General features: G+C 35.7%; 2 protein-coding genes across 3 annotated transcripts; both read right to left on the minus strand.

Annotated features, from left to right (window-relative positions):
- Positions 1–24: 24 nt before the first annotated feature.
- On the minus strand, positions 25–5,743 carry LOC105173636 (uncharacterized). Its single transcript, XM_011095456.3, has 3 exons — positions 5,509–5,743; positions 3,392–3,541; positions 25–3,260 (listed from the first exon to the last, which is right to left on the minus strand). Exon 3 carries the CDS (start codon positions 3,142–3,144, stop codon positions 664–666), a length of 2,481 nt encoding a protein of 826 aa, XP_011093758.2. The 5' UTR covers positions 3,145–3,260; positions 3,392–3,541; positions 5,509–5,743; the 3' UTR covers positions 25–663.
- Positions 5,744–10,565: 4,822 nt separating this feature from the next.
- TAG1 (membrane bound O-acyl transferase (MBOAT) family protein) lies at positions 10,566–25,341 on the minus strand. Of its 2 annotated transcripts, NM_001304405.1 has the most exon segments (16): positions 10,566–10,945; positions 12,305–12,358; positions 12,980–13,042; positions 13,157–13,204; positions 14,655–14,717; positions 16,286–16,306; positions 16,448–16,529; positions 18,086–18,222; positions 18,308–18,409; positions 20,439–20,537; positions 20,884–21,007; positions 22,049–22,116; positions 22,901–22,976; positions 23,078–23,151; positions 23,395–23,475; positions 24,676–25,227. In NM_001304405.1, coding segments are annotated over 16 exon segments (1,632 nt in total). In that variant the 5' UTR covers positions 25,111–25,227; the 3' UTR covers positions 10,566–10,840.
- Between the last annotated feature and the right edge of the window lie 1,421 nt (positions 25,342–26,762).

Raw genomic sequence — 26,762 nt, forward strand, 5'->3', positions numbered from 1 at the left:
AGATTGAACAGAAGCCCTCTTAAGTTGCAAGAATCGGACAACCTTCATATATATACACTAATTAGCTTTGGAGAACCGACATTTGAAAAGGCCAAAAAGGAGGGATTCAATGGATAAGCTGAATAAAGTCGGTCTCCACTAGAACAGTTTCAACTACAATATTAGTAACAGTCAGATCACTCCATCTAAAGACAATGATTCCTAGTTACACCACCACTATCAACATTCTAAGCTGAAGCATCAACTTCATTTCATAAATAATACATATTACCAGAAATAGAAGCTGGAAAAAGCTCCGAAAGGCCTCTCGGGCTTTAATGCATTCACCCAGCAAGCTGGAAAGTAGGAATCTGGCACAAAGTTACAGAGTAAGCACCTTGGAAATCTCCAAAATATTTTTTCAAACAGACCAGAGATAACACTACTCCACAGAGGCCATCCCGTTCGTGGACCTTAAGGCATGTCTGAGTTTCCAAAACCATGAATGTAGATCCTACGTACTTGTTTGAAAATTACCTGCTATTAATTTCCACCAGAGTGACAACAGTTTACACTGGAGGAATGGTAGCTCACTTTTCCTTGGAAAACACAATCTGATGGTCAACTATAGATCTTTACAGCTTCATGAGACAAATTTGGATTGTATGGACTATAAAGATTACATCAACTTGCGGTTTGCCTAACAACATTCAATCCTCTAGGTGATCTCCGGAGCTTAGACATGTCCACATTAATCCCTTCCGAATCCACAGACTTTTTTGGAGTACTCTTACCCTTAGATTCCACAGTTTTACCCTTTTCCTTGATCGATTCTGGCAGTGAACAATTTACCCCAGGATCAATATTTCTACAGCCCGTCTTTGCTTTGCCAGGGTAATACAAGTCATCAGGATTTGAAGGTAGGGAAGCAGGATCGAGTTCAAAAGAACCTATCGGCACTCCTTGTCTTTCAGAGCCGGTCATTTTGACACTAGGAACACGGTGGGAGAACTTGTACAGCTCATTGGGCTGTATCAGAAACGAGTTAGTCTCACATTGACCAACTCCCTGAAAAAGGCTCACAAATCCTGCAACTTTATCCAAATAACCAACTTTTATGCCGGTTCCTGCAACAAAATCTGAGAGCACCTCAACAACTTCATATTTGAACTGTTTATGATTCTCCGGGTTGGAGCTCCAGCTTATATCCCAGTCCCTGAAAAGAGCCCAAACTTCACCTTTTCTTGGGTATATGATTAAAGAACCTCTCTTCTTGCCTTTCTCACAACGCACTTGATGAGAAAATGATAGACGTATTGACGTTTCCTCGGTTTTGCCAAGCCTAAAACGGCCACAACCAACAGGCAACTCCTCTTCTACCCATTTCTCGTAAGCTTCATCTATAGGATCAGCTTCTAACCACGTGATGCTCAATTCAAATGGAGAAGAACATACCTTTTTCACTTTAGCATAGAATCTTGGCATGCCATCCAATGTATCATACAAAGCCCAGAATTGATTAACATCAAAACAGTTTTCATCTCGCTCCTTATCAAAATCACTAAATTCTGGATCAGGACAGTGGCACAAGCCTGCTTCTGATTTGTTACTAGAAAATGAGTCTTGGTCAGAGTCACTTTCAATCTCAACTGTATCAGCACCACTGCTCGACTTACCACCTGTTTCCACCTTCTTTCCTTTTTTATCAGAACCAGCATCCTTGCTCCGCAAGCTTTCTTCAGAATGAACACTTCCCATTACTTTACTTTCTTGCTTAGAGTAATTTATGTCAGTAGGAAAACTCTTTTGATTGTCGTGCTTTGAGTCTTCACCTTCTAAAGCATCCATTTGCTCTTTTCCATTATCCTCTTTGGTTGCTTGCTCTCTCTTGCGGGAGCTAGCAAGAGCATCCTCATCAGGTTCCTTATATGAGACATTCTGTCTTTTCCGTGAGGATCTCCGTGGATGGACATGAGTAGGATCAGGCTTCATATCAGTATCACCAGAGTTTCCTTTCATAGTCACATCTTCATCATCAGATTGACTTGACGTATCATAACTCTCACTGGACTCCACTACTATCTTCCTGCTCCTTTTCCTGCTTTTATTTTTCAGCTCTCCTTTTTCTCCATTAATAGCGTCACCATTGGATATCCCAGCTTCATTTCTACCATGCAAAGGATTGGCATTATGACTATCCGCTTCTTTGGTCTTCAAATCCCCACTGACCTGGGCAGCACTTCCAACCTGGATACCCTGAGAACCTCTCCCTGTCCTGACACCTGGCTCTGGTTGAACAGTTTTTCTGTTTGCAAATCCTTGTGCTCCTGCATTTGATGCTGAGGAGGCTTTATTATTTTGAACACCCATTTTATTTTTTCCCTGATTTGAGACCCCCTTTTCTTGAAAAGCAGCAGGCTGACTAGAGCCAGGTTTCGAAGGCACACTTTGAGGAACTGGCTGACCCATCTTGGATCCCAAGGAAACACCTTGTGCACCTATATCATAACCCACGAAGACCTTTGAGCATGTCTGGCAGCGTAAAGATTTGTTCACAAATTGTCTAAGATACTGGTACCTCACACTGCAGTATGGGCAGCATGTCCAGAACACTTCCTGCCCGAAAGAGGAGGTTGATCGAGGAGCCTGATGTTGATTCAGATTGCTAAAGCCATTAGACATGTTCTGTGCAGTGTATTGCTTCTTAACTTGAGAATTTTTGCTTGCAGGATGAGGTGGAGGATTTACTGGAGCAGATCTTACCGAAACTCTAATCTTACTGTCATATACAGATTTCTTTTTGGGGTCTGAAAGCACTGCGTTTGCTTCACAAATCAACTTAAAAGCACTCTCTGCACCAGGAAATCGATTCTTGTCAGGATGGAGAATAAGTGCTAGCCGACGATATTGTTTCTTGACCGTCAACTCATCAGCCAACTTTTCAACTTGAAGGATCCCATACCAGTCCTTTTCAGATCCCAGTAATCTAATTTGAGCTGAACAGTGAACATTACAAATGCTGAGCAGCTGGGTGATATTGTCCAGTTCTGGGTAAAGATTTTGTGCTTTCAAAGCAATCTTTAGAGCACCTTCAAAGTCGTTCTTTTCCATCTTCTTCTCAGCAATTTCCTTGGCCCGGATGGCCTCATCTTTGTTGCACTCCATTGCAAATATATCACGATGTTAAGAAGTCAGTACCCTATACAAGTAAATTGTGAATGGCGAACCAGGAAACTCTGCCTTCCCCTCCAGATTGAACCGAATATCCTAACAGTTTAAATCTGCAACCAGAGTGACGACCAAGCTCATTTAATTAAACAAAATGTTGACAATTAAGCAATAAAAAAGGTACAAGCAGCAGTCCTATGCCTAATAAAAGAAAAAAATATCAAAAGCAGCAATTTAGAACTACCTTGACGCCTGAAAAGCTGATTTACGAATAGAATTGGCCAAGCAGCACAGATTGCTTGGCCTTCAGCACAGGAACTTTCCGGCAGCTCAACAACAAAGATATGATCATAGAACCATCACTAACCAAAGCTTCTGCCACAGACCAAAAAACCTGACAAAACCAAATACAAAAACCCTTAATAGGAAAAAAAGTTAGAAGCAAACACTCAGTAGTTTCCATCTTGTAGTTCAAGCAAGCAGACATGCCTCACTCGAGAGGGCCAAGGACATGGAATAGTAAATACAATAGTTTTCTGTTCAAGCGTAAATTTTGATCCATCTCATAAAACTTATCTAATAAAAGCTTATAACATTCACATTATATTTCCCTCAAGGTGAGTTAATGAATTCCATTAATGAACGATGAACAAGCAGCAGTCAAAATCAACTTGAATTGAGAAATAGAAGTAAACCTAAGAACAATCCAAGATAGCAGAATACAACAGATTTTCACCACAAGCTGAGGCCAAATAAAGTTTTTGTCTAAAACTAAAAGTATCATACGAATACATGCATTTGTGCAAATGCGTAGTAGATCCTAGCTTTCTGATAAAAGAAAAGATCTTACCACTATATGCATTTCTACAATGTATACTAGATTCTAGGTTATTGAAGAAATTCACTGTTTATAGGATGCTAGAGCATCCTGGTCATTGTTAATATCTCATCCACACTGTGCTCCATTCATGCATAATTTTATCGCTAAATTTTATGGAGTGGTTTTATAACCTTTAATTCCCACTTTACACCACTCCTCCATACTAACTTTCCATGTACAATTTTGCCATTTCAGGGAAAACTACAATGAAATCAGCAACTTTACCATTTTCAAGACCAAAAAGATCGAATTGAGCTTGTAGAATAAACAAGAAACATGGCCTGACGAACACATACAAGGAAAGGTATAACATTCAAGACAAACCCTTTGGCCCAGCTCTAATGGATGTTAGAAAGTATGTTACCAACAAAGCAGAAGTGGCATCATTGTGAAACTTTGTGGAATAAGCATCAGAGCACGTGTAGACCATGAGAATACTTATCCGAACACCTTGAATTCTTACCATATCTGTGGTCAATGCTGACGGCAATGTTAACATGTGCCGCATGCCACACCCACAAACAGACAAAAGCCTTTTATGCTGTTAGGTTACAGTGAAATCTAAAGGTTAAGCCTATCAAATAGGCTGCAATGGGATTGCATGTACGCAAAAAGGCTAAGCAAACTCATGATTGCTGTCCAAGAAGTCTTTTCAGCTTCTCTACCCCATTTGCATGCTACAAGTTTTCCACCCATTTCTTCTTGTTCATTCTTATACTACAAATCTCATTCTTTTTTTAGTAATTGCTACTCTAGAAAGCATATGAAGAGAGAAAATCTACTCTCTCAAAAAAGATTGAAGTGTCAAAACATACCCAAAAAAATATATTAAATGTCTCTCAGACATACATGAATGGCTTGTCAAAGATGCAAGACGAAACCAAACAAGAGTCACAAGAAAAGAAAGGTCTTCCCCTCAGAAAAATGTAGGTGAAAGTAATAGAAAAAGATATTAACAGCAACAAATGTAATGCTGAACCAGAAGTGAACAATATTGAAACTCCATAAAAACGCTTAAGCATACTACCAAAAATAATGTCACATATAAACAGGATACTAATATCAAATCATATCAGCATGCAAGAGCAAATTAAACTCCTAAACTAAAGCACACTCAATCTTCCAGAAAGAGAAGAAATAGAATCTTGTTGTCCTTTCCTCCAGTTAAACCCTTGAAAGACCACCATTCAACTTTAGCATCCACAACGCTGACCGGAACCCAGAACTAACATTACAAAAACCCTAGAATGGAAGTATGAGAGTAAATGGCATAAATATCCGGAACTGGAGTCAAGTAACGAAATACATCACACAAAAATTGCACATCAAAGAAAACCCTAGAAACGAACAATACCTCTAAAACCACAAACCCATACTACAGAAAACAAAATCAAGTATTTGAATACTTAGATTCCACATATAAAAACAAAATGCAGATACAGATTAACCAATACTCCACATGCAGACAACCATATACGCACCTCAAGTCTGTGCAGAGAAGAGAGAGGAAGAGAAGTCAGAGAATGTATAGGTGGGTAAGAGAGAGGTACTTCAAAAGTGTTTCTATGGGGATTCACTGCAAAAAGAGAGGGACTGAAATGGAGGGAAAGAAATAAGAGTGAAAATTTTTGGGGGAGCAGTAGAGAAGAAAGGGGGAAGAGACCCTCAATTCCTCTGAAATTTCATTTGCCCCAAAAAGTATTTGTGAGTTTCATTGCAAGGGTGAAAAGAGGGTTTTTGTGCTCATAGGGGGGCTTGGAACAATCTAGATTTGGATTCTAATGGGCTTGGGCTTGGGCCTAGTTTGGTTAGGATGAATTGGGTTGGGTTGGCCCAATGGGCCTTGAAGTGAAACATTGTATTTATAGAGAACATTGTGAAATTTTAAAAAGATATAAGATACAACTTGATAAAAACGAGAAACAATGAAAATCAGAGAAGGTGATTTGTTATTTCTTTTTTGGTATAGGTTAATTTAGTATACATATAATGCATGACAAAGTGGTTCTTCTGCAGACTTCATTCTTAATAATATAGTATAGAGATGGATTCTTATACTGGAGAAAGTTGATTCTTCAAAGATACTTGGTACAATTAGCAAACATATAGGTAGCGTTGCTTAAAACTAAAAAGTTCAAGGAGTTAAGACTTTAAAAGGGATGTACTTAACCAATGAGGCATTTGTTTCAGTGGTAAGATGTGCCCTCATAATTCTTCACTTAGTAGAGGTCTCGGGTTTGGATCCTACGTATTTGGGTATCTCTCTAGTTACATATATATAGTAGTTTATGACTTAATGTTTTTGTTGACTTGGTTGTTTCGAACTTATTGATGTACTTATTGAATTATGAGTATTTTAATATATTGCATAATGTAATTCATAGTATCTAGAAGAAAAATCAGAATGCATTTATCATTGATGGCATGTTCATTGGTTTGAAGTTGCATTTTGACTCTCAAATATCAGGTATTAGGTCTAAAAACAATTAAATATATGGATATTTATCTTTCATTATATTAGATAATATAGTAGTTTATTGTCTTAGTTGATATCAAATTATTGATGCTCTTAGTGGAATTTTTGTTATACTTGGCAGGGTTTTGAGTATCTTACATATATGGTACATTATTGTCATTTACTGATTTGGTTGCAATAAAAATATTGATACATTTAATGGTATTATTGATTTATTTGATAGGATCATTAGCATCTTGATTTATGATATAATGTGATTAATAATTGAAAATCCATGGTCATTTAAACTCTAGAAATTCAAAGATTATCCATACCAGCAACCCAACTATTTTGGAGAATATCTAGGGAGATTAGTTCCTAGAAATCAACAATCAACTGGCTAACCACCCAGAGAAAATATGGGGGCAATGCTAGCATTATCTCTTGTATAATTGATGTACTTCTCATTCCAATTTTTTTTATTAACTTAAATCTCGAAATGCTAACTCGTCCTTCTATTCGTTTTTATGTCCTAGTTACAAATTTTTTATGTTGTAATTTGACAAGTATCATTATGTAGCAATGTAAATTATTATAACAAAGAATAGCGTTAGGTTTGACATAATTTTGCATAATTTTTCTTGAAGTAAAAGAGATGAATTATTATTGATTGAAATAAATTAATTATAATCATTCATGTCTATTAATATCTCCAAAATTAGGTCTGTCAATGGGCTAAAATTGCCCGAGCCTGGACCCATTCCATAATAATGGGTCCAATCCTAAACCAAATCCAGATCTATTAAATTAAAATGATTGGGTCTAAATTGTATAATATACCCACTTCTACCCGTTTTGACCCATTCCCAATTCTTTTCACAACTTCACATCAGCAAAGTGTTTTCTCAATCTCATCTCTCGTCAGCCTCACTCCCTCTGAGAAACCTGTCGCCGCCGCCATCTTTGTCGCTTACCTAACTTCGTCGCCCCTTACGTCATCTCCGTTGTCGCTTCAGTTTGTTACTCAATAAAGCAAGTTTGTTGCTTTGCTTGTCCCTTGGAGCAATCCTCAAGTAACTATTGGGTTTTGCTTGTAGTTTTTTGCAATTGGAGCAGATGAATTTAGGTTTCTATTTTTCCATATTGTTCAATATCTGTGATCCAATGATTTAGTGATTTTAACTTTTCTTACTTAGCCCGGGCAAAGATTGAAAATTTGCTAAGACGGAATCTTTGAAAGATACGAGCATTTATTCTTTCAGTGCCATTATGTTCGTGAGTAAATTGCAGATATTAGGAGGGCCATTCGGGTCCGATAGCCTATTCGATCGTGGCATTGCCATAGAGTGGATGTAGCTTAAAGGGAGGGGGAAGCACGTCATCAACGCTTCATACTGTGCACCGTTGGCGTCGTTGGTATATCAATTGTGGCAAGAACAGAATCAACGGATCTTTCAACCTACTAGCCGTACATATGACGTCCTTACTAGGATTGTAGTTGAAAAAATTAGACATATCATACTTAGTCACACATTCCCCTCAGTAGTTAGTACACGTACTCTTTACCGATTTTGGAAGATCCCTTGGTCTGACGGGACCTTAGCTGCTTGAACCGTGTTTTTATATTTCTCTTTTCATCTATTTATGCAATTTACTTTTATCGAAAAAAAATTACAATTAAAGCAATTGCACCTTTAAAACTGCCACCAACGACAAAATAATCAATTTTTATGATTTATTAAAAATTAGTACTGTTATTTTACAGGTGGCTAGGGGTGGGCGTCGGGTCGGGTGATTCGGGTTTTTTAGCTTCAAAAAATGTAGGTGGTCAATTTTTTAAAATGAAAGTAATTCACTCAATGTAAATCTAAAATATAAGTTGTGGACACAAATACTTAAAGCTTTACATAAATACCAAAGAAAAAAGAGTTCAATCACATCTATAAATTATCATAGATTTTTGTAAATTATTTCAGTAACAACAATAAAGTCAATGCCTCCTAAATCCTAATGCCTACAGAATGAAAAAGCAACTAGCTCAAATCACATTCTCATCCTCGAGTCCTCGACCTGTCAAGCATTAAACATACAAAGGGAAGAACTATTAGAGAAAGTCAAACAGATTAAAAATTTAATAATACACAATGAGGTTCTACCGTTCTGATACCTTGTCAAAAATTTACAAATACCAATTAGCACCATTAAATGTCAATAATTGTTGAATCAACCCCCAACTTAGTCAACTCTACAACAAAATAGAATGTAGTTAGACAAGTAAAATATATAAATAGAATACATAGAATTGAACAATAATCAAAATACAAGAAAAAAAATAAATAAGTACATTTCTCAACCACTTCAAGTTCACTCAAATCCTCCTCAATGCTAGTTGGTTTGGAGTATTTTCGTATCCAATCTTAGGTACAAATAAGCGCTTGCACTATTTTAGGAGACAAAGAGCTCCTAAAAGTGTCAAGAACACGACCACTTGTACTAAATGAAGCCTATGCTAAGTTTTTGCAATTATTAGTTATGCTCTTCTAATTCTTTTGCAGCATTTACATGATCAACTGTAGTTGAAGATAAGAACTTCACATGTAAGCTTGTCTCATTTTTTTATTATTTCACACACTCATTCTATTACCTTGTTTTTGTTAATGACATGAAGTACCTTAGCTCCCATTCAGAAATTTGTTCTTTGTTGAAGACACATCCATACTCAGTCTACAGGCCGCAGTATAAACGATAAAAATACACATACACTCGAAAATTTTCAGCAGAGAAGACGAAAGAAGAATGAAAAGCAAACAGAAAAAGGGCAACTGAGAAGAAACAGGAGATCAAAAGGGCGAACACTTCAATTTAGAGCATTTCAAGTATAATCAACAAAGACTTCAATTTGGCATTTCAACAAACACTTAACATGCATAGAAAGATAATGTAACTTCAAATAAAAATGCAAAACAAACCCAACAACTAACCAAAAATCTAATCTAATTTCACAAATATGCATCACCATTAGGTCCATTACATGATTACAAGTTTACAACTCCATTAGTCCATTATTAAAAAATTACCTAGCAAAATAGTGACGACGAACTCTATCGGCGAAGAAGGAGAAGTCGCGGTGGTGGGTCGATCGTCGGAGATCTGGTCGTCAGCGGCAGCAGTGAGAATAGGCTTGGCGCCGGCGGCAATGGAGGAAGAAGATTGTGGGGAAGAAAGAGAGAAAGAAGAGAAATAACTGAGAACCCGTTGTGAAAAGTGAAGACACAGACTATGACTTATTTCTTTATCACGATCGGGTTCTTCAGGTAGGGTTCTACAACCCGAATCCGAGCCCGACTACTCTTAGTCGGGTTACGGGTTAATCCGAACCCGTGCAAAAACCCGATATACCCGATCCGATTTATTGCTATCCGATCGAGTCGGGTCGGAATCCGAACTACCCTACCCGTTCACCCACCCCTACAGGTGGCTCCACCCAAACAGATTAGATTATCCACACCCCTATGCAAAACTCACAAACTACGGGCGACTCGTGATTTGAGAAAGTATGATTATGAACTGGTGATGCGGACTAATATAGACATGTGAACATCCCATGTTTGAGCAAGAATCACTCCTGGTATAAGTCTTTCTATTCGTCTTCTGCCTTATGTTCCTTCATGTAATATTCAGACTGAATGACTCCGATGAATCACTTGAACCCTGATACATTTTGGTGCCATGGAGCTAGACCAATGAGCTATTATACTTTCTTCAAAAGGCAGCCCACCTCCTGGTTGTAATTGCTCGATCACTTCCTTCAAAAGCAGCTAAATACGGAAAGATTCTAAATTCCAATACGAATCGATCACTTCCTTCAAAAGCAGCTAAATACGGAAAGATTCTAAATTCCAATACGAAATGTCCTTTTAGAGGTTTCAAGTAGGTTATGAAACTAGGCAGGAGTTTTTGGCACGACTTTAGTCAACTAACTATACATACGAAGTTTACCAGAAATCGATTCTAATTAAATTATCTTAAGTGTCCCCCATATTACGAAGTCTTAAGTCAGCTACCACATGCAAACATTTCAGGTTGATGTAAATTTACAAAATGTCATATATCCGTAGCAATGTAAATATACAAATTAAACCCAGTAATCACAACCCAAATGTTAAATAACCTTGACACAAAATTGCATTCCCCAACGACCTTTACAAGAAATCAGAACTTGGGAACTGAATCAGCGCACGCGGGTTAGCACTTCCATCCCACAGCTGCACAATTAGCACTTCAAACTTGGGGTTGGGGGAGGGGGTGTAGTATCATTCCTCTATAATCTGGTGAGACTTGTGTAGGGCACACATCGTCTACCTTGCACTAGCTTTTCGATTCATCAAGTCATGGTAGTACAGCAACACGCTCATAGGTTGCCCAAGGATACAGAAAAAACACCAGAACATCATATTACCCACCTGGGGAAAATAGAGAACGAGAGGCGTCTTCCAGGTCAATCATCTTGCTTAAAATAGCAGAACATGTATATAAAATACAGGCAGAAGGGTTACGGATCAATTCTAAACATAACTCATAAGCGATGTAGCATCAGGACACAAGAAAAACAGAGTAACTAATATTGCATCAGCAAATTGCAGCCTAAGTTTTCAGAAAGCATCTTGTGGGAAACACAAGAATAAATCAAGATCAAGAGACTATAAATCTACTGTACCAAATTGCTTGTAATGAAATAAAGTAACTGTCCCTCCTCAAAATGCCAACAAGTTTTTGGAACCAAGAATCATCTTTCAAAAGCTATCAAGATAGTAAAATGCAACAAGAGAAAACAAACAGCGGCAGGGCCAACTGAGAACCTTAATGGTGCTCTTGGCATAGTAGTCAGTGGCTCACGGCAAAATGGCGCCAAGAGCTCCTAGAGCCATGGCGCAAGGCGTACGGCGCGGCGCGCGCCTTTTCGAAGGATGGCGCAAATATAAGAAATAATCTAAATATTTATATAGTTAGTATTATTTTGACTAGATCAATGTATAAAGAGTTAAATAAAACGTATAAAAAACAAATTCAACATAACAAAACTTCATAAACTAAACAATACATAAAACGTTATAGTTGAATTACTCAAAAAGTCTGAAACTGAAATTTCATAGCATACTTATATCATTAAAACAAATGAAAAACAGGTAATTTTAATTTATATTATATTTAATTAAAGAAGTAAATAACATAATCATAGACTACTAGCCTACAAACAATTACATAATTAAAGCAAAACAGTAACAGTCTAAAATTAAGAAGAGAACCGAAGAAAGAAGAGGCGGGAATGAACAGGTTACTCATGCATGCAGAATATTTATTTCTGCTGAAATTCCCTTATTTAGTTTTTTTTTTTAAAATGACGGGCCAAAGCCGCCCAGCCAGCCTTCATAAAGGCGCGGCCATAGCGCGCGCCTGGGCGCCACTTGTGAAGGCACACGCCATAGGCCGCGAATGGCGCGAGGGCAGCACCTCGCGCCACGGTGCGCATTAACTACTATGGCTCTTGGTGACACATTTTACATTATCTGTATTTTATTTAGTCTAGCTGGACGTTCTCTCCTAGTAGTAAGAGTAAATTAGTTACTAACTACTGATCTGCATTGTAAAATTGATTAGCTTATAGGGTTTTTCCCCCAATCCAAGCGAGAGCTAATCTATTTAAAGTCAAAGTGATAAAACAAGCAGGAGAAGTTAAACAATAAGCAAACCAGCACGCTGCAAACATTCATAAAGGCTAACTAAAGAAGTACCAAATAAGGAGAAGTAAAGCAAAAGCCTACCATCGAGTTTTTGAACTTGTCTTGCAAGAAATTAGTCACAATTACAAGAGGAACCTGTCAGAAGAAAATGAAGGACCAATTTAGAAGTCACCCTTGACATTTTTAAACGATGAAGCAAAAGCTGACTATTGGAAATGTACGCCCTATCACTTTACATTAAACCTATGTTCCATCTAGCCAATTTTGATTAAAATGATGTTAGGCAAAGTTTTAAGACGAGATTTTCTCAAATCTCACTGTTCAACCAGAAAAGTGCTGTTAACAGCTAATTTAGTCATATCATTTCCTCCAATAAAGAATACTTGAAGTTTTGGAAAGAAAAAGGAAAAGAGAGATGAAAAAAAAATCTCTTTGTTCATGAATGTATGCACTAGGCAGAGTGGACAGACCATGTTCTGTTATAGCATTTTAGACATTAGGCCAACAATGGGACGCCATATAGCCAAACCATGTATTTCTTTGCGTTCTTATTTCTCTGTTCAGTTCTTTCATTACATCTAAGTTTCAGAACTTTCGAATAGAACTAAAATGGAAATTTCTAAATTAGAAACGAAATGTCATGAGTAAACATACAAAGAAAAAGGCATATTCAAACACCAAAATAGCAAGTGTCTTTAAACAGTGATGCCATGCCACAATGGAAACAAACTTATAACCAGCCAGAATATATCATACCTGAAACATAATACCAAGGAATGCCCAAAACTTGAATATGTGGCAAGGAACAGCAATACACAGCTGTTCGACAAACAGAACTCAAGGATCATCAAGCGGAAAAGATAAGCTCAGGCTAAAGAGTTCCCAAGTTACATGAATCTGCAACAGGAAGTACCAGAAAGGGTGATATCATACCTCATGGAAAATAGCAGACACAAAGAAGGCAACCAATACTGCAACTCCCTGCATCAGAGACCAGTGTGCATTAAAACCAAATAAATTGGATCCGAGAAAAAGAGCCAGTAAGCCAGACATCCTACCGATCATTGCTTGTAGGTCGAGGGCTAAAACAAGCTCATCTATATTATCAGAGAAAGGAACATACAAGGTCTGACCTCATTGGAGTGGCTAGTTTCTATAAGTTTATTTTAACCGTAATCCAAACTATATGAACACTCACAAATTCAAAAATATATGGAGGAGAAAGCTCCCATTTATCAGTTAATATAAGGTGGCGCCTGAATAAATAAATATAAAAGCCCCTTTGATGTTCATCCTTTTCACTTATTTAACAAAAAAGCCATTTTTTTAATATAGTAAGGTATGTAAGTAACTTTGTTTATCCTTGAGTCAAGAAATAATAAAATTGCCTTTTCACATATTAATAATGAGGTAATGCAATCAAACTCATAATAGGATTGCATCAGTGAAATATTAGAAAAGCAATTTTACAAACCGGTGACACCAATCTTGTAAGGTATGTAAGTAACTTTGTTTATCCTTGAGTCGAGAAATAATATAATTGACTTTTCACATATTAATAATGAGGTAATGCAATCAAACTCAATAGGATTGCATCAGTGAAATATTGGAAGAGCAATTTTACAAACCGGTGACACCAATCTTCTGAATATATCCCAAAAGAATGCCTACCCATCAAATGGGCCCAAAGAGCTAAAATGCTCTATGAAACTGTCTGAGACTGTGAAGTGGAGGTAGCAGCAGGGTGTAAATAAGCCAAGTTCATCTGGGTGCCTAAGAAGTTGTGGAGTTCTAGCTTGACCAAAACCTTTACAACAGAATTGAATATGATAACAATAAACATTATGTTCAAGCCCGTCAAGAAAGACTATAAAAGCCTCAATTATGACCATAAGCATTTGAATAATTCAACTGTACTATAATTGAATTGCAAAGTTGTATCTCAGGTGGAAAAGAATAGAGAGTAGACAACAGCAACCAGACTTATAAATAACCACTGAGCCTTAGGCCGATTACCACTCACGCCAGTTGAGTCTCAGCTCGAGCTAAATGGCAAGAAAAGTGAGCACTGCCCGAAACACAGAGCAGCGGCATCACCTTATAGTAATTAGGTCTACCAGAAGACGGTAATAGAAAATCAACCATCGCTTATAAGTTGCAAGTTGCAACTGTATTTAAGTAAATATCATTGACAAACGTGACTGTTCTTACCTACAATTTCTTTTGTCGAAGATTGGCAGAACACACCACAAAAAGATGGCAGCAAGAAAATATATTGGAAAAGCAGAAAGGAAAAACGTCGAAGTAATTTAATGCCGAAACTCCAGAAATTGACTAGTATCAGAAAATTGACTGCCATGAAAGTAGTCCAAAGTGTTGCAAAGAAGTTCATATTATTAACAGCTTTCTTTTTGAAAATATAAGAAAATACCTTTGGTATTCCATTGCGCAAGCACGGAAAGTATATATGACGGACCATCCATTTGTGGACAGGCTGCAAGCAATAAAAATCCTAATCAATGTAAAGTGGAAGAGCAACTACAAAAAGTAAAACTTAGAAATGACAGCAAAACCCGACAGCTATGGTTGCATCAATTTTTAGCGACTCTTTTCTTCTCCCAAACAGTGAACCAATCATTCCTCTGATCATGTCCTGTTTGATACCACACTATATGCCCCAAAGAGTAAAATGTAGCTTTCCATAAAGCAGAAATAATCGGTACTTGGGTCTGACTCCAACATCTTTAGGGTATGGACGAAGAGGAAAAAATGGTTATTTTGGATTGAATTCAACAAAATTATTCTCTTTTCAATTGCTTCATAATGCCAAAAAGTGTTAACATCCATTGGCAAAAATACAAGCACCCATCTCCAGGGAAAAGAATCCTCTTTTACAAGTTTGAACTGTCAAATCAACTGGTGAAACTTGCAACTCATTAGCAAAACATATTTTCATTTTTCTCCCCCAAATAAAAAGTAAAAACTCAAAAATCCTGTTTTCACATTTTCACATGACATTCCCAGAAAATTACAGAGTTAATCTGAACATGCAAATACTCGCCAAATTGACCTGGTACACTGGTTATCTAATCATAGATGCAACCTATAAATGTGCCAGTTTATGCTCCTATCTTGAACAAGGTGATTGTCAATCTGATGCGCCTCCTAAGGTATATAACATACAGGACGGGCAAGCTTTTTGTGCTGGCTATGGTTTTACAAGGCAGGGAGGAAGGAATCTTTTGCTATATCGTTCATTTGGAGACAACAAGCATCAAGAACAAACCGGGTTATGTGGCATGGGATTGGGTTAGCACAGAAAACTGATGGGATGAAAATAACAAAAATAAAATAGGAAAATGGCAACCAAAGTTTGGGAAGTTCAAGAAATATGGTGAGAATGGAGCAGAATACGGACAAAAGAAATCACATGTTTCTTGTGTATTGGTGTTGAATGTACTGATATGAGATCCTTTCCTAACAGAAAGCAGAGTTGCGGCTACACTTATCATAAAGACGTGAACCTTGATCAGTTTGACTATCAAATGACCAGTATTACCATATAGAGCTTAATTGGCTGTAACAAACAACATACCATAGAAGAGTTACCCACTTGCAACCTCCGCATAGCTGGGGATTTATAGATGGTCTAAGCACTTATGCTAGAAAACTGTAACACAAAGAGCACCGCAACCTTTTCTTGAGTTTTCTCAGCAACCCAGTTTCTCTTTCAGCAAACTCGACAATTACCTTCTGAAATGGTTTCAGCATTTTGCACATTGACTCACTATTTCCAATATCGCTCAGGTTTTTTCATATCCGACCAGTTTCAAAACACAGGTATCTATGTCATAGCATGTCTTATTCATACAAATACTCCAAGTGTTTTATTTAGTGAGTGGACGTAGCAGACCTAAATCAGAAGTAAGGATCAACACTCTGAATATGTTCAAACTCATCAAGTGCTGAACCTCTGAAAAGACTAAAATTGAAATTAAGTTCATTAACTGATTCTTTCTTCCCTTTTTTAGGATAGATCAAACTTTCAATAGCTTAGCTTACCATATTCCACATTCTCCAGTACTGATACAGCAGCAACCACGGTCCCATCAATGTATATTAGGAAAAACAAAAAAAAAAAAAAAAAAAAGTTAATCAGCCATGAAATGGTTTCTAATTTAAAAAGAATTAGGAACCATACGTTCTCAGCACATAATATACTACCTCCTCAACTGTCCTCGCATTCCACCAATCCTTGTAGAACTCACGATCACCAAAGCATAGAAGTTCCGCAAGTATATTTAGCCTATATCACAGCACTGCATGTAAGTATGATCAGGGCAATGCAATTACAAGGACAAAAAGGTTTGTAAATGCATATCTAGTTTGTATGTTCATAAAGAGGCCTCAGATATCAGGATAAAAAGAAAATTCTGTCAACAATTCTGATTCTATAACTAAAACCTACACCAAGAAGGTATTTTAAGAACAAGCTCGGCCAGATTAAGGCAATCACGATGATGAGAGCCAGGCTTCTGTCTAGATTTGTTGATTATAGGATTTTAAACAAAACCAGAAAAAGGCTTACCCCCAATCTCCACACAAGATGCAAACAAATTCATGTGACCGAATTAATTTTTAGAAGACCATTAGTTATATGGACAGAGAAATTGAGCTCTAAATACCATTTGCAGTTGAACTTTCTTACTTATGATGGAACCTGTAGTATTTCCAAGTACAACTGTTAGAAGTTTGTTAGGACATTTGCATATATTTTCTTATTTATTTGTGGTCGGTATTTTGTACATAGATCAGTCATATCCATATCATATTTGTATTGCTAGTAGTCCTAAGACTATATATGCAGGACTAAGTTTTCCAATAATATTCAAGCATTTCTTTTCTTCCTATTTAACATGTTATTGGGCAAGATTACAAAATATGTACTTCTACTCTAGTCCCAACACTATATATTTGGAACTGCTACTTCAATAATATTCAATCCTTTCTTTTCTTTCTATTTAACATGGTATCAGAGCGGATTATAAAATATAAAAAATATATACCATATATATTCTTTTTTAAAAAGAAAAACCATCTTCTAATAGCAACCATGCTAAACAATCCAACAACATCGAGTAGCATCGAATGCAAAATTGAATACCTAAGGTTGCACACGGAAACAAAATATACTCAAGTCATGTCAACTGTTATTGGTATAGCAACTTACTGGAAAATTGTTTGCATAAACTCATCACAGAGCCCTATTAGAGCATAAGCTATCTTTTTGCTTATACAAGTTCCATTTTTCAAGCTTCATTGTCTAGTCTCCAAACACTAATTCCAACCTGTGCTTATATGTAACACGTCTTGAGCATATATCTAGATTTGAAATCAAAACATCGACGAGTCTATATACAAACTTAATGACTAAAAAAGTTTATCCTACAATGCCTTGATCATTAATCATTATTTTTGGATTAGTTAGAGCATGATTATTCATGGTTAGTAAGGCTTTTTATCTGAATATGGAAACTATTGTAACATAATCTCCCGCGTCCTATGTCTTAAAGAATCTAAATGTCCTATGGGTTTCATGTGCCATAGCAACACCCTGAATCCCCCCAATCCCAAAATGCCGTAACTTTTCCCAAATCATCAAGCTTTTACCAACTAGATGCACATGCATTTAGCAAATAGAACTACGCAAGCAATGTTCAAGAGAATAATTTTCAAAAACACCAGGACAGATAAAAGCCATATAACGTGATAACTCCCCAGGAAACAAACAGAAAGCAAAAGAATTAATGACGCCAGAACACAAATCAAATATTCCATAAACTTGAGAAAGAGAGAACATACCACAGATGGAAAAAACAATAAAACATGCAGAGCCACACATATAGATTCGGAACTGAAAGCTTCAACACCCTCTCAATGGCATATAAAAGGTCTCCTTTTAAAGGATGTTGAGAATTTTGCACAATCGGGTTTATATACTGCATAATAAAGCAAACTATATCAATCCAAGCTCACACAAAAATAAGGTAAACCAATGTCAACAAGGAAGAAATGGGAAATCACCTGCTCTACAATAAATCCCATCAATCCTGTAAAAATTACCAGCTTAACGAGTTGGCGTACCACCCAACCCTTTCGGATGCATGCCGTACGAGGATAGCTTGGCTACAAGCAACAAAACTTGACTTAGTCGAGGTAACGCATACTTCTAAGTCACGGTCCTAAAGAATACAGAGCAATACAAAGAGCTCCTAAAACAGCTGCCACCACCACCACCACCCACCCCCCAAAACAAAAGCACACAGACGATGATTTTTTACATGTCAGTCAAATAAAAAGTGCAGCTGCTTGACAATCCAAGCACTATGCAGTTACAACAGAGATTTACATCTCCAGTTCCAAAAGGACATAATTTTGAATGAATATGCACCATCATAGTGGAACATGTGTTGCTGCCGAAGAATACGCGTACTTTCCAGAGGACAAAAGCATCAACTAAGTGCCCTGCTAGTTTTCAATCATTTGCTACTTCAACTCACTAATGACGGCATATTTCCTAGAGATTCGTACACAGACATTTAGCAGATACATGCCAAAATAGGGGTGAACGACAAGTAGAGCCAACCTGCGAAGCTCAAAATCCAGCTCAAGCTCAAATATTTTTCTTCGCGGGCTTATCAGCCTTTCTTTTCTTTTTTTGTTGGTGGGGTGAGAGGGGGACGTATTTTACATATTTATATTCAACTAATATCTCAATTACTTATTTATATAATAATATGAATGTTCACTTATGTTAATTAATATCTATCTAAAAAATTTAATCATTGATCTAGTTGTTTTAATATTTCTTTTTTGAATAATTATTTAATATAAAACATATGGCTAGTCTATTTTAGAATCACTTCTTAATCTATTATATTTTTGTGAAATTGAAAATTTGTATATATATTACTGTGTGTTAATTGTATCTAAAATTATTCTTTTGGCAAATAAAATTGAAAATATATATTTAATAAGATAATATTACTTATTATATTTATCTTGTTTACCAAGATATTTAATATGCATAACAAAATCTGAAGTACTACTTATAAATTTGTGATGAAGTTTAGTAATTGCGATAAATTATAAGGAGAATAATAGCGACAGTGATAATAATTGAAAATCAATATATATTTTCGTTGATATTATATTATACATGTTTATGATGAGATCAATTAATAGTTGGTTCACAATTTTCCTATATTATACTATATAATTAAGAAATATAATAGTTTAAATTGTTATAAGATTTTTTTTATATTCATTCACATCTGTTTTTTGAAAATATTTTTATATTATTAAATCCATTTAGAAATGTTACCTAGCTAGACAAACATCTTATATAGATGACATACTCCCAATAATTACAAAATGTTTTATATTTAGTATTTACTCATATCTTTTATATTTAGTATGCAAATATTTAAAGTTGTCCACATAATTAAATAATTTTAACATATATATATATATATATACATCTTTGTTAATATGTTACTACTAAACTAATCTTGATATAATTAAAATTATTTAAGGGTTATGTACGCTACCATTAAGCTAAATAAATGCTTTAACACTACAATTTTATCAATCATTAATAAAAATATCTAAATTGTTATATATTTAAGTATGAACAGTCATTATATGTTGTGACTTAAATTATTGGTTCTGCTAGAAAAATGAATGTTTTTGTTATTGAAGGCAACGTAAATATTTTTAATCAATTTAATTCATATCATAAAATAAGGAATTTTTAAATTTATTTTTTATAATATTAATATTAAATTTATCAAACGAGCTCAAGCTCAGATTTTTTTGTCAAGCTTAAGCCGGAATATCCAGGCTCGTCTTGAATATTTTGCCAAGCCCAGCTTGTTTGCAACCTACGTCACTAGCAAATTTCTATAGGCCTTCATAAAACATATAGGCCTATAATTTGGTTGGACTGACAATACTGGAATTTCGGAACATGGAATCCTTCTACCCAATCTCACATGTCACGAGACTGGCGATCTATGTAGCACAGCACATGTGTAAGTTCAGGGATCTGTACATGTAATGTTTGACACTACAAAATACCCTCTGGAAGCTGTTGACCAGCCATATATAAATGAACTTTTATATGATAACTGGTTACTATAGAAGGCATATTTACCTGGTAACACAATGTAGGCGCAACCATGAAGTATACGAGACTCTTAAAGCTGACGTCGTAAGAGTAGTCCACGTTCCAGTAACTGGATAAAGCTTCCCACTGAAATCATTGTCATGTAACATAACAAGGTTTGATACACAGATCACCAAAAATAAGATATAAGTTTTATTCAATTTTTAACACAACTCAAAATTCCAGGAATCAACAACTGAAAACTAGATTGAATTATGTAAAGAAAATTAATGTTTCACAAAAATTATCATTGAAAGCCTCAGGGTTTGGCTCAATGACCAAATGCCTTCCCCTTCTCCCTAATTCCTAGGAATCCGGTTTGCCAACGCCCCACACATTCAAAAGGTTATTATCTAAATGTTGGTACTAGCGAGGTTAACTGGAAAAAAATATTAAATAAATACGACAAAATGACCATATCCCTTCTCATTACCTTATCAAGTGATTTCGAAAGTACTCTCAGATCATAATTTGTATGTGCATAGGAGACCAACTTCAACCACACAATACAAGCAAAGAGCATTAAAGTGACACCCGATAGAACAGCAGAACCACACCTGTGCAGTGTCAAAATCAGGAAAATTACATAAGTCGTTCTAAACACAGCTCAAAATGGATTCATCTTACAAATAAAAAATTGCTTGATATTTTCTTCAGATCTCTTTCTTCCTATATGATTTTTCAACAATTTAATCGTCTCATGCAAGTTGTGAGATGTGAAGTGCAGAAAATAATGAAGTATATATATAGCACTCAATTCAAAATCCAATTGATTGCCACATCCCTCCTCACAGAGTTCAAAAACTCACCCCTCGTGATGAATATTTAAGCACTAATATAATAAACAAACTCATAATTAGTTCCTCCACTTTTTAAGACGTGTACTGAAATTTTCTCTAATGAGTTTTTAAACAATCAATTGTAAAATAGTCGACTGATAGTAATCAGGTCCTACTACATTTGTTTAGTTGACACATTCATTTGCTTTCTTCTTGTTATAGACAAATCAAATAGGAAACCAATAATCAACACATCAATGAAAATTCAGATGCGTGAAATGGGAACTACAGAACTAAACTTAAAGAAAACTGAATTATAACAATAAACTGCCCTTGCATTAAGAGGAAAATTTGATAGCCACAAAACAGAAAAAACTACAGTCAAAGAGTATCCCCACCCATATTAATGGAATCACCGTTTCGATAACAAGATCATTCAAAAGCCTGCCACTCCTTCCATTCGTCATGTGATTTTGCTTTTTCTTTGTCTAATTGCACTAGTTTCGTCAAGTAATAACGATAATTATTACTTCTCAATAATCAATTCTATTCTAACTTAATCAAACAGCTTATTGAGTTAAAACAAGTGACCAAATCAATCTTTTGAATTTAGACGGAAATGTATGATAAACTGCACAACAGAAAGAATATATATGCGCCTGTCTTATCTTCTTGTGGCTAACATTGAAAGGGAATTTCAAAATCTTAATCCAGATGTGTTCTCATTTTAGATAAATATTCTTATTAACATGAAAGAGTAGGGATCAGAACAGCCAACATCCGACCTGAAGCAACTAGATTAAAGTAGTCAACACATACCTAAGAATGACAACAACTGGATACAAGATTTCTGTCGTCGTTATTATAACATGAAGAAAGACTGCAACCTGCAAAATTTAATTAACCTTTGATTTCATGTGTGAAATGCCAATGAGGCCTTTAAACACAATGATCGTCATGAACGAGCTTAGCTGATATTGATAATGATAAAGACAACCAAATAAGGATGAGTGCACATCATTAATTTGAGAAGCACTTTGCAGGAAATTCGTAAATGACAGAAAATCGATTTGTTGCCCAGACAGAACAGCCAAACACATCTAAAAGAGCTAGAGCACAAAGATATGGTACATATCTAGCTAACGGAATCACGGCTTATAACCCGAAATGTAGGAAGTAGAAAGCACATTACCATACAAACAGACATGCATTCGTCCATCATCAACATCTATACCGTACCAAATGGTAACTCAATTAAACTTGATTACTAGGTACATACCTTTTTTTGCAACAGTAGGCTAACCTTCAGTACAACTCCATTTGGTAGATTAAAGACAATACTGCTATCATCACTATATGCAGCCAAATATTGGCAAAATTCATCATAACATAAGCAATGGGAAATTTTTTTGTCTTTCAGGGTCTCAAGGTTCATGTCAAGTTGTCTGATGTATCTACTCACAGCAGGACTCATACATCACACACAAACTTCGATTAGCAAAGTATATGGCCATCTATTTTACATATGTGAATAGGCTGATAGGTATAAACTTAATAAATAAAGGCAGACTCTCCACACGTGTGCCTTCAACTAAGTATTATTGAGAGTGAGTAGGCAGTTCCAGTTTCACCTTGTGAGAACCCAGAACATAAAAAGTTGCTCTTACTTACCCACTCAGATATATAGTTTTGTTGAACCGACTTCTCAACAAGAAATGCAGCAAGTGGGAAAACTGGGAGACTTAGACTGCAACAAAAGAATGTCAAGAGTTACAATTATCTAACTACTAAAATTCTGATTCTCTTAACAAACTAAAGGACAAAACAAAATGTTCCAAATCCAATTACCAACACATCAAAAGTGGCCAGTCCCTAAGTGATGTCGAACTAAACCAAAAGCCTGATTTGATTAACCAGCCATACTGCAAGTCAAGGACAAGGTTAGAGACACTGCAGAAATAAAGCCAAACACATGCCATTTACAAGTGAAGCAGTTACACGCATAAACAACAACGAATACTTCTAACTGTTAAAATTTGATAAATATGCACCATCGGTAACTGCAGATTTCTGCAGCAAAGGTATACCCACAGCAGGGTAAACAGTATAATTACATTGATATTTACAGATAGACAAAAGTATAATGCAAGTGAAAGCAGACGCACCTTCATCAAATTTTCAATGATAAGTCTACCATTTACAGCAACAAGCACCACTATACAGAGGTTGAAGAGACCTGCATGGCTCTGCAACATAACAACACTCAGTTGTAGACATAATTACTTATCTGGCAACTAACATAAATATTTCAGAAAATTAACATTCCAGATTAGGATCTTTCCAACATAACGAAATGCGAAGCCTAGATCATCGCATCCAGATTGTTTATGTAATCTGACATATACTATCTCATTCTTTTTGAGTCCAGTTACAGGGAAATTCTCACCGAAAATGGCAAAATCTTATTCAAGTATATCTCCACAAGAGCTCAAAAGTACTCTCCATAAATCCAATACTCTCCATATATGTTAAAGCGTGTGCTTGAACTCCAATTGAAAGTTGAAGGTACAGAAAGGATGTGGCAAATTTTCAATTGCCAAGCATCTTATGTGTGACGAAGAGAAGAAATGCTATCCTCATGCTACGGACAATGGCATGACTTTATTAGTGAATGTCATACCAGAATTCTGAATCTAAATTGGAACTACTGGAATAAAGCACAAAAACAAGTAGCAAGAAGAAAAATGAGTTGCTGCAAGACCTAGCAGTTTCCTCCCCGGACACAAAAGAAGAGGAGAGGAACTTCACACAAGGCCAATAACTCATACCTTATGTACTTCTAATAAGTCCTGAGGTTTTTGTTTTCGGTTATGAATGTTCTGATTACCCTCTAATTCTTAGAGGGGAAAAAAAGGGAAGAGAAGTACAGAAGCACAAACAACAGAAAGAAAGGCCAAAATCTAGTGAAAACACTACTTATATCTCAATAAGTAATTACTTTCTATGTCTAAAGGTCCATCCTCAACGTGTTGAACTCAAGATTTCTGCAAGTTGCCACTCCTTGGACAAACATAAATCACATGCCAAACCAAATAGAGAGTTGTTACAAAACACTGGATGTTTTTACTTAGCTAATTCTGAAGATAATCCTCATTACAGTTCAGTGGACTGTACAACAAGTGAGCATGTAGAATACAATTGAACAGTGCAGGATTCACCATAACTCCATAAGCATGGAATTGTTGTCTCATCCCAAATTCTTAATAACTAGTGTTGACAGTAGTATTGCACCTATCCGCGTCCAGTTGACATAAAGACCTTTCAGGAATCATGATCCCATTCAGGGGGCGAAGAAGAAAACAAGCTTTCATTTTTCTTATTGACAAAAATCTGCAAATGCACACATGAAAAAGAAAAACGTGCGCACAATGTCGTGAAGGACGAACCTGTTTAAAGATAGCATCAGAACTAAGAGGACTCTCCTTGATTTTGCGGTGAGCGGGAGCTGAAGGCCTGTACGCGAATTTGACGGCCAACGCCTCCCCTCCTTTGCCTTCACCGATTTCCCCGTTCTCCTTCCCTTTCTCCTCCTCCTTCTCCTTGACATAACTCAATCCTTCACCCGCAGATTCAGACCGCTGCTCTTCATTCAAGGATTCCACGACTCTTCCGCACAGATTTCCAGTCGAATTACCGTCATTTCTATCACTTTCAGCGCCATTGACGACGGTGTCGGCCTCCAGAGAGTTAGAATTGGAGTCGAGCAAAACCTCCGCGGCGCGCGCGCTCGGCCTGCGGCGAAGCGTACTGCGGTGGTCCCCGTCGTTGCCGGCGCTGGACGACGTGGTGTCGAAGCTCTCCGGCGAGTCCAAAATCGCCATTAAACAGAAGACGGTGAGGAGAACGAAATGAATTCCAGAAGAAGAAACAGTGGGAGATGGAATCGTTCCAGAGAGATATCGATAGAGATTTACAAATAGAAAGATTCACTCAAAATTATATGTGTGTATGTATCTATCTATATATATTATGTTTGTGAGCGAAGTTGGAGATGAAAAGGGGAGGATTAAATGATTAAGATTTAGGCGGTTGCTTAATAATGATGATTTGTATGTTACAGATCCCGCATTTTTCACCTTATTATAGTGTTTTAAGGTTTGTGCGCGTGAAAATTGAACACCAACGCACCGCTAGAAAAGCAAGAACGAGTCACTTTTAGATACCAACCTATTCTAATTATATTTAGATTTTTCTATAATTTCAAAAAAATTATATTTAATCCCTCTAATATTTAATTTTATCTAATAAATAAATTATTTCGTTAGTCAAAATTTACTAAATTTATTAATATCAACAAAAAAAATTATATTTATTACTGATTTATTATAGATAAAATAAATCATTTTACGATCAAATTGCCCTCATAGTTTTTCAAGCATCAATGCATGTCATGAGGTATATTTTCACAGTTATAAAGGTAGTTTAGTCAAAAAAAATTGTTTAACTTGCAATAAGTCAGTAATAAGTCAATCGATGATAAATATCAGTTTTTATTTATTTTTTTATTAATACCAGTAAATTCTGACTAACAGATGAACTTATTTGTTAGATAAAAATATTAAATATATTAAACGTAATTTTCCAAATCACATAAAATATATGTGTAATTGCACCAAATTTCATAAAAGACCCTAAAATAAAAGCTCATCACCTTGTTGATGAAGTAGCTGAAAAAAGGTATTATTCTTTTGCATCTTTTTATTTTTATCTGCTTACATTAAATTTATTTACCTTCAAAAATTATAGATAGCTCCCAGCAATATTTCTGCAATTTATTGATAAAATTATAAATATTAAAGTTTTTATTCAAATACTTCAAGTTTAATTTATTTTTTTACTTTATTTATTTTCAAACAATATTATTTTTGTTATTATTTAACCTACAACTCTTTCAATAATTTATTCACGTCACAAAAGTCCAAGATACTGCAAATGCCCCAATAATCATATTATTCAATATATTTTTAAAAAATATTTTATACCATGTGTGATAATATAAAAAAAAAGTTGTGAACTGTTAAAAAGGGAGCTCGTTTGATTTTGATGTCATCAACTATTACAAGTACAATTAAAATTCTATTCAACTTACCAGAATAAGAGGATTCATTAATTGGGATAATCATACCCTGACATTACACGTAAAATTTTTATGGTTGAAAAATTATACTTTTAACACTCTTGAAGTTTAATTCCATTTATAAATAAGTCCATTCGTTAGTCAACATTTATTGAATTTGTCGATATTAACAAAAATAAAAATAAATATTTTTTTATATTTACCCTCAATTGATTTTTACCAACTTATTGCAGGTCAAACAAAACTTATTCAACTACACTTTCCTTATAACAGTGAAAATATGCATTAACTCGCGAAAAAGTACGAGAGTAATTTAGTCGTAAAAAAAAATTATTTGACCTTCAATAAATTAGTAATAAATCAATCAGGTATGAGTATAGATTTGTTTATTTAATT

Source organism: Sesamum indicum, linkage group LG11 (genome assembly GCF_026168435.1).
Source record: "Sesamum indicum cultivar Baizhima isolate 11 linkage group LG11, ASM2616843v1, whole genome shotgun sequence".
Taxonomy (NCBI): Eukaryota; Viridiplantae; Streptophyta; class Magnoliopsida; order Lamiales; family Pedaliaceae; genus Sesamum; species Sesamum indicum.

What these genes read in the sequence shown, in the direction of transcription:
- LOC105173636 (XM_011095456.3), bottom strand. Translation starts at nt 3,144, where the DNA reads ATGGAGTGCAACAAAGATGAGGCCATCCGGGCCAAGGAAATTGCTGAG.